The sequence below is a fragment of the Neltuma alba genome, unplaced genomic scaffold (genome assembly GCF_004799145.2).
Source record: "Neltuma alba isolate B1F8T4 unplaced genomic scaffold, ASM479914v2 tig00012801_pilon, whole genome shotgun sequence".
Taxonomy (NCBI): domain Eukaryota; kingdom Viridiplantae; phylum Streptophyta; class Magnoliopsida; order Fabales; family Fabaceae; genus Neltuma; species Neltuma alba.
The window spans coordinates 23791-33577 of record NW_021637198.1 but is presented as its reverse complement, the minus strand read 5'-3'; the positions used below and the strand labels follow the sequence as shown (position 1 = coordinate 33577).

The 9787-nt window shown below is 32.3% G+C and overlaps 1 protein-coding gene across 1 annotated transcript; it reads right to left on the bottom strand.

Annotated features, from left to right (window-relative positions):
• Nucleotides 1-3219: 3219 nt before the first annotated feature.
• On the bottom strand, nucleotides 3220-4108 carry LOC114731081 (uncharacterized). The gene has a single exon (XM_028918207.1). The coding sequence runs from the start codon at nucleotides 3875-3877 to the stop codon at nucleotides 3302-3304; it is 576 nt and encodes a 191-aa protein (XP_028774040.1). The 5' UTR covers nucleotides 3878-4108; the 3' UTR covers nucleotides 3220-3301.
• Nucleotides 4109-9787: the final 5679 nt, after the last annotated feature.

Here is a 9787-nt window from a genome sequence, read left to right as displayed (position 1 = left end):
CTGATGTAGCTAATAGATCTTGACTGCATTATATATATATATATATATATATATATATATATATATATAATTTAGCTGTATATGAATACAATTACCGATGATGATGGTTGGGTCAACTGGAAGAGGCTCAATTCCCAACCGTAAACAAATAAAGGCAAAGGTTCAAATCCTGTGAATGGAAAGAATCGCGTTAAAATACTATGGACCTCAATTAGACCTGACAATGATTGAATATGATTCAGTAGCATTAGATATTAGATAGTCATACATATATAAACATAGTGGTTGTGGTAAATATATTGAAGGTGGGACTGGCCAAAAGCATGAAGACTAATAAGACAACCACTATAATGGTCTCAACTACTGTTAGGTCAATATATATGTGTGTATATGTACATATGTTTACATAGAATGGAATCAAAAGATGCTGAAAGTTCATCACATATATATGCCTAGAAATTGAAAAGAAAGAAAGAAACGTAGCATCTTAAACTCCTACAGTAAATTACTTGGAACAATAAGTCAGCGATTGGGTTGTTTTTGTTGGCCATTCTTAATAGAATTGAACTCTTTAAGGAACCCTTTTTCTGAAGGGTTAGGAATATTGGTTGTGGAAAAAAGAAAAACTCATGTGGGTGGGTGGATATAGAAGTTACATGATCCTCAACTATCAACTAATACATAAATAAGACCTTAAAAGTTAAGGACACTTGCCCTACAAAAGGGCATACTAGAATACATAGAAACAAATTATTATTTTGGTCCAGGTCACACGTGACACCACTGGTACACCAGATGATCATAACCCCTTCCTTCAGCTTTTGTATTGTGCAGCAACACACTGTGCACATGCTCATGAATAGTGAATCATCTGGACCATTTCCTACATGTATATATTTACTGCTTTTAATATACGTGGTCCAAGTAATTTATTGTGTATAACCGTATGATTTGGGTATTATTCTCTCCACTATATATATGCACATATATTTTCTGCAGGACCATCTGACTTTAATTTTAGATGAAGAAATGCATCACCCTTGAAGGTGACTTCATTCTAATCATTAGATTCTTATTACTTTCCTAACTATTCCGTGGAGGACTGGGATATGTAACTCATGATCTCTCAATTCATTGTATGCGTACGTTTTTGTGTATATGTACACAAATATAGAAACAAACCTGTTTATAGGTGGAATCTTAAAGATATAGTTATACCTATAGATCTATATAGCTAGCTAGCTGATTCCTTTTACTGTTTTTTTCTTCTACACTACTCAAAATCAATGGTTTACCGGTCACCATTATAGTTCACTCAACAATGAGAAGATGCTTCATAGATAAACAAGATTAGTGGCTCTGAATTAAATGGTAGCGTCCAGTTGTTCGTGGATGTGACAAACATCATGGCTTCATTATCAGCTGTCCCTACTCTAACTAGGAGGCATTTTTAATCAGCCGCTAGAGCTGGGTTAGTCGTAAGTATGGGATTGCATGCAGAAAAAGTATATATAGATCAAAAGATATAAAAAGGAAGAAGCAGATTTGGAGAGTGTGGTGGCTTTATTTTTGTCCGATGAAAAGTGCAAGGCATGCAGGGGAATGAAGATGACGAGTCATGAGAAGCATTATTCATCGATCAGTGTGGAAAGGAAGAGAGAGAAAGAGTGAGTGATATATAAGAAAGGAATTCTTTAGATGGCTACTTGTCATCTTTCTGGACTTAAATGGACCACCACTTTTAACTAACTTAATTAAACATTACTTAATTTAATTACCTCATTTCTTTCCTTCTTCCACGCATTTTAAGAAATAAAGATACCCCATTAACAATGGGATTGATCAAGTATATATATTATACCTTTCATTAAGCCTTGTAGGATCTTGTGGAAGTGACAGTTGATTCTGCAACTCTTGAATAGAATCAATTTGTTTCCTAATTTGGGGAATCATATCCACCCCTAGTACTGCCTCCAGGGGCAGGCTTCAATTCACACTTTCCTTAGTGCTTTACATAGTGGCATGCTTATATCCACCCCATCTTCTTGGATTTGCGTTTTAGCTCCATCACTGTCACTGGATATATCCTCCATTTTTCTGATTTCTGTGCACCAGGTGCTGATTCTTACTTTCCCACTTTCCAAACATAAATTTTCCCAATGGGCTTTGGAGAATTAGTGTTATCCTCAAGGACCACCATAACACAATGATACATACGACCCAACGAACCAGTCTTGGATTCACCATATCAGATATCTAATATTGTTATCAGTTATGCCAGTAAACTTCATGGGCCAGACTATAACTGAGTCCGACGAGTGAAGCCTAAATATCAATGGGCTTCATCTTGTCATTGTATATATTGGCCATGGGTTCTTCAATAGGTGGAAATTTCGTTTTTTTGGAGAACAAAAAGGTCATGGAAACTTTTCTATTTTTTTCTTTTACAAGTTAAAGAAACATAGCCTTTGAAATTAGGGAGTGGAAAGGGAGACACCCTTAGACAAACAAAATGAGGATCAGATTTACCGTGATGTTTGGTATGTGAAAAAATATTTTCTAGAAAGGAAATGAAAAACGCACCTAAAAGAAAATGGATAGGCGCATTTCTCATTTTCTTTCCAGAAAACACTTTTCCGCGTACCAAACATTGCATAAAGTAAAAGTTTCTCACTTGGATGTGCCGTTTTGATAGACAATAGTGGAAAACCTTGTGGTTGAGTTCATTATGACATTAGAAGCAGCGTTATCTTCACCTAAACTTTTTTTTTACCAGCATCTTCACCTAAACTTTCAACAAGGAATTAAATAAAAGCGAAGATTGATAATATTTGAAAATCAAGCCTTTAATGTATCAGCTTCTACCATAAAAACTGTTTAGTCGCACACCACTCACTAGTCCGTTCTTTTTGAGCTGTATAACGTGACTTCATTTCCAAAATATAAAGGATCTGAACTCCCCCTCCCAAAAGGTAAACAAATAAATAGACACCTTCCATTCCTGCAGGTTGAGCTAAAACTAGTTTCTGATCTTGAAAGAAATTTACATTTACAGTGTGATTGCAACTTCCTGAATGTATTCTGAATTTGCTTATCCAAGTGTATATGTGAAATGCATATACATATACATATCATTCATAATCACGTCCCTATATAATAAATATGTCAAAAGAATAGTCTCAGTGTTGATGAATGAATATCTGAAAGAAACAAAATAAATTTAAATTATTGAAACAGACCAAACAGTTCTAATAATGTAGGGTCAATAAACAAAGAGAATCAAGTAAGCAGGGAAAGAGGCTTATTGATTTGGAGGGGGCAATTTAGAAACAGAAGCAAAGAACTCAGAGTAGATCTGCATGAAGAAGTTATCCACAATTTCAAGATATGCAGGACAAGTGAGCCTTGAATAGTAATGAAGAACCTCTTCAATGTCCAACACATATTCCACATTCCCCATATCCAGCATCTCTAGCTCCCTCAGCCTCCTTTCCACCATTAAATTTCTCACTGGTGACTCTTCATGCCTCCCTTTTTGATGACTAATCATGTTCCTCTCATTGTCTCTTTTATCTATCTGCTTCATCTTCTTCTTCTGTACAGGACTTCGATGATAATACTCCTCCTTTTCCTGGCTCCTTCTCTCTGCCTTCTCTTTCTCTGAGGAATCCCATTGGTGAGTATTGAGCTTCTCCAATTCTGAATTACTTTGATGGGTGTCCATGAGGATGAGAGGACTAGGTGAAGAATAGGGAAAGTGATGGTGGGGAGATGTTTTTGGAAGCCTGTGGTATCCTGAAGAGAAGAAAGACTTGAAGTTGTTGAGGGTCCTTCTGAAGAACTTCTTGGTGTTGGAAATGGAGTTTCTTAGCAACATTGAGAATGACTGAATGAAACAATACTATTGTGAAGGATTGTGCTAGATGATCTGAGGGAAGATTTGATTATGCACAAGACAGAAAAGGAGCCATTGAAGCTTGTTTTAACATTTTCTGGGAAGGAAGAAGAATGGAAGAAACCCAATTGCATTTTGTTTTGTCATTTGGGTTCAATGAAAGACAAAGGGGACCCCACAAGGCCTCTCGAACTCCAACGTCCCAAACCCGGACTTCTGTCTCCCATTAAGCGTTTTAAAAATGAATAAATTTGCAAGCCTGGTTGATTTTACTTTAATGAAGGTGGGAGTCGGTGTGGTTGGTTGAATTGGACCTTTCTGAAGCATTGACGCACCATTTTCCTAATCAGTAGTCACATTGATGATTCATTTGCATAGCTTCGCAGTGCTAAGTCTACATATACAGCAGTACAGCACAGACAAATTTAAGTATAATTACCATTTATTGTCATATTATTTAAGGTAGGGAGTCATTTTTGCCCTGAAAGTATGCGTGAAGAGGTTGTAGATATTCAAAAAAAAAATTTGCCTCAATATTACCCTAGAAATGTTAAAAAAAAGAGTGTAATATCACCTTTTTTTTCTGCTACTTATTTTTAACAAAAAGTATAACATTGCTCAGCTTTTAACACTTCCAGACGACGTTAAGCTTAAAAAACTTCTGTATACCGATGACACTTTCGTGGCGAATACTAAGACAAAAATAACCTTTCGTCAATATAAATTATATGGAAGTATCAGAAGCATTTAACATAAATGAAGAGCTTGAGTGGCATAATGTGATAGATGTTTTAATAACGGAGGAAATAAAAGGGTGTTGTTAAGGGTAATGAAAAGTAATGGAGAGGTACAGAAGAATGAGGAAGACAGTGATGGGGCAGCTAGCTAGATTTCACAGCTGGAATTCTGGCAGGAGCTGACTCTGACTCACCAGCTGTTGCGCCAAATCTGATAAGGATAGTTTCAGGGGAAAATATGCCACTTGAGACCTAATTTTTATTTTTATTTTTATTTTTTAATGAAATTCATCTGAAAATAATATAATTATGAATAGTGTTTTTTTTTGGGCCAAGTAAATTAGGAATAGTTAATCATTATAAAAGAGAGAAGTTGTGAAATTGCAAATTACGAGGGAAAAAAATTGGAAAACGAAAGCTTTCAGATTACCTTCATTGGAGATCTTCCAATCGTCCTCCGTCTCTATTATTAATTTTCATCTCCAGAAAAAAGTATTACTTCCAAGTATCTTATCATAAGAAATAAATATAATATTGAAATTGGTTGAATTTGTTCCGATTTAATTAAATTAGACTTATGATATAGAGAATACAGAATTAGAAATAAGAAACTACTTGTTTTTCTAACTCGGATTATTCTTAAATTATTTTGAACATAAGAATAATCTCTATCAGGTATCGGGTAGAAGCAGTTAAAACCCTCCTAATCACTAATGCTGCTATTATTTTTAAAATAAGATAATTCTGAGTAAATTTTGCAGTTGATGTTACTTTTAATTACTGTGTTCTCCTGAAGGCTGCAACTTTTTATAAATTATTATTCCACTCGGAAGAAGACAAAAACCATGTCAAATTTGGCGGACTGGATTTATGGCTTGGGGGATCCACTCAAGAAAAATCCCCAAATTGGCCAAATCAATTTCAAATGCGATGCTTCATTTCTTAGCATCATCCAAAGTATCCATCCTTTGTAAAATTAAATTTTAATTAAAGCTGATACAGCCTGTTATCAGCTAATTAAATCTTAATTCATTCCAGACTATCCCTCGTTATTAACCAGTAACTTTATTTCACTCTACAATGCAAACTTTATCTTGATGAAATAAAACTTTCTAAACACTTGGTTCAGTGGGAGAGAGGCCATTTTGAAATTAGGTCGGCTTAAACATCATTAGACACCAATCATTAAGGGTGAAAATAGACCAGGCTTTGCTTTTAACAAGTCAGAACTGTTTTGTAGCCTATCGATATGAGCGTGACCTGTGACCTGTTACAAGTTTATTATTTAGCCTAAGTCTAACCTGGCTTAAAACCTGTTAAAAAATCTATGTTTTTAAAATTCAAATTACATGGTGATGCTTATAAAAAGAAGAAGCAAAGATTTAAAAAAGGATACATAATAATTAATTTTTTAGTCTTGTCTTTTATTTAAATTTTAGTGTGATAAGTACTATTTTAAATCTCAATTACAATTTACAAGGATCTTATTCAAAACTGGTTGTAATTTTTTGTTAAAATTTAGAATAAGACTACATTTAAGTACAAAATGAAAATTAAAATCAAAACAAATAAATAAAGAGAAAAAACTATTAATTTTACAATGAATAAATAGGGTATCATAATTTAATTAACATAATACATAAGTTAACTAATTTATCATTCTAGGAACAAAATTTTTCTTTCCTATTTTATTTATATTTTTAAAATTTAAAGATCACATTATTTATTGATATTGTTATTTTAAATTATATTTTCATCTTCACTTGTCAACTAAACTTCAAAATCCAAGGAAACACTAAGCCATTAACTATATATTAAAATTAAAAAATAAATTAAAAGAGCACATTAACTATAGTACTATTAATTAATTTTCTCATAAATTAATATTATAAATTTATAACAGACTCAGCCCAACCTAACAAGTTTAGTAGGCTTTTTAGAGAGCCTAATCCTAACCTATTAAATTAAACAAGTCTGAACCTATTTCTTTTAAAAATAGACCAGGTCATAAGCCTATGATAAACCGCCTTACTTGTTTTCACCCTTACCAATCACACTGTAGGTTTCATCGTTTGGGTCATATCTGGAAATCAAGCCCCAAGAATTTAATTGGACAAAACTTTTTATTTTTCTTCTTCTTTTTTAATAAAGTGCTACTTCTTTCGGCCTTCATTTTTTAATCACACCCGCGCATCTACATTACAAAAACTAAAACATCAATACTATAATAATCCTTCAAAAATCATTTTTAGGTGTAATGAATTCCTAGAAGAAATTAAGCGTCAAATCTAATGAATGTTTAGCATATATAACAAATAAATGTTATTTCTATCCGCTTTTGTTGTCTTTCATTTTTTTTTTTCAGTTTCCATAGCGTCGTTTGTTTCCTTTGGTGTCTCTCCCTCTCATCCTAAATACAAAAAGTATTTTGGAGATTTGCTTCTTAATAATAAATGCAAGACTACACTCTACTACTCCAATGCTAGATATAAGTTCCTTGTAGGGAAAGTTTTGATCATAAATACAAGTTACTTGTAATAGATTTAATTTAATTTTTATTGAAAAGAGAGAAAGAAGGAGAAAATATAAGAATGATGTGTAAATGTATAAAAAGAATAAGGATAAAATTAGAAAATTTTGTTTATTTAATGCATTCCTTCATATATAAAGGTATTCCTCCGGTCTTAAATATGACCCTTATATTAGTATGTATATGGGTTTTATATTTAGGACCAGAAGAATATGTTACAAGTGATTTATAATAAAGACTAGAGTAATATTCTATTTTTCAAATTTATAATTTTTATCTCCCAAGCTATTCTTATTAATTGTACATGTGAAAGGTGTTTTCATTAATTTATGGAGTAGCTCAAATATAAATTATTAAAGAAGGTATTTAAGGAAAACTAACAAACATTTTGTATAAATAACTAATCAAACTAATTTTTTTTTTAAATCTGTATAGCTATATAATTCTTGCGTTCAGAACTGGACAAGGTATAAACTCATTCCATGTACTTAATTGATGGGAATTTATCCTTTGCCCTCATATTAGTACTCTAAAACAAGAGCAGATGATTTTGTTATTAGTGGAGTATACTCCTTATTCCTCACTCAAAAAACAAAAGAAATTAAACCTGCATAAATATATCCTATCTTATCTTGGATGATGCATGCTGTTTGCTGCCATAAGAATCCAACATATATATATGTACAACAGATCATGGTTAAAAACTTAGAAAAATATACGGACATGAACATTCCAACCACCTTCCAGGTAAGTGCTTGGGAACTTGTATTATACAACAGACAAACGAACTCAATATACTAAATTCAATCATGTCTGATGGTAAGGACGCTGCCTTTTGTTTTGTCTTCACTCTGCTATTTCTACTGTTCTCCTCAGACCTCATCACCGTCTAATACTATTATTGTTGTTGTTTCATGAATCCCTGCTTCATCATACAACCTAACAGCTTGTTCTTCTCTACCTACCAATTTTATATGACAATGTATGTTTTTGTCTGTTTTCTGTGACATAGACAAGACTGTACCATATATGTATGCCATTCTTGTATTGTTTTCTTCTTCTCTTTCTCTTCCCTTAGATCCAATGTAATTTTAATCGTGGATTTTGTTCTCTGCTATACTCCCCTGGTTGCCATGCTTTGACCAAATTATTAATCATCTTCTTGTTGCTTTGCCAACCCATTTGGATGTGTTCAATGGATCTTAATATACCGTCCGTATGATAAAAAAATATTTATGCAGATTTGGTCTGAAAGAATAATAGATAGGCCAACTTAATTTAATAATAATATATATATAAACATTGTGAATAAAACCTACTTTGAATATTATTTATATTTATCATTAACATAATGTGTGGCCGCACGTTGGGCTTTGAAACCTAGAAATTCTATCATTCCATGGCTGAAACTGGCTATGATGGTTTTATGAAAACAGAGGAAGGGACATGAAGATATTTGGATCACATGTGAATCCACCTCAATGGTCACATTAGATAGTGAATGAGAATGGTTGATTACTCTTCGGACACTAATATATGTCACTCTTTGCACCAATAATAAAATATCATAATACTTTCCCTGATTCTTAATATAAGAGATGGTTTAATATTCAATTTGGTTTTAAATATAAGATTTCAATCCACTTTATCTTTCATATTTATTTATTTTTTATAAAGTAGTTTTTGTAATAATTGTACATGTTAATAGTTCTACCAAATGGTAGTTCTAACTAATAAACATGATTAGTAAAAGTATTTTAAGAATGATAACACCTATTTATTATAAATAACTAACTTAACAAATTTTTTTAATATACTTGAATTAGTTAACATACTTGAACTAGTTAACAAGTTTTTATATTAAGAACGAAAGTAGTAATAATTTAAAACAAAAAACAAAAGATAAACACGATGCTGGAGATTCATGTTTAACTATCTCCTATTTATTGGGGCCACGCTCATTTTTTACAAACAAGATAAAGGTCAAATAAAGCCAAACTTGTTTTCTCTAGTTTCCCCACGCGCACACACGCATATCCACCTTCTTTAATCCCTGCCTGTTATTGCATTCAAGAGCATATACTATTCCATCTTTCATGTTAGTGCAAAATTAATCAGGTTATGATGTTTAAGACTCAGCTTTTAAAGTTTTAACTATTCAATATATCGATTCTTACACTCTATAATTAAGTTACAATTCAGTTTCTAAATGACGATATACTTTTTAATATATATATATAAGAGGACTAAAAGATTAAAATAGCTAAAATTTAAAGAAGTGGGTTGGATAAGTTAAACTTGAAAAACAGAAATAATGTAACTGAATCAAAATTATAAGAACTAAATGATTTTTTTAATAAAATGATATAGAAAAAGAAGCAAATCGTTCCAAAAAAAAAACTCATCATCCCAAAAACACACTCAAAAATACTATAGTAACTATCAGCTAGTATGAAATATAACCTGACGATGCAAAGTATAGAAGTCACAGTAGGAACATTTGGAGTATTGCTTAATTTTTTTCCCATCCCTGCCCTTCATTAACTATGCTGATTACTTTGGCAATTGGCGGTCAAAATACATATGAAAAAGGAAATTAGAATCATTTAATTTAATTTGGGAGCA

What these genes read in the sequence shown, in the direction of transcription:
- LOC114731081 (XM_028918207.1), bottom strand. Translation starts at nt 3,877, where the DNA reads ATGTTGCTAAGAAACTCCATTTCCAACACCAAGAAGTTCTTCAGAAGG.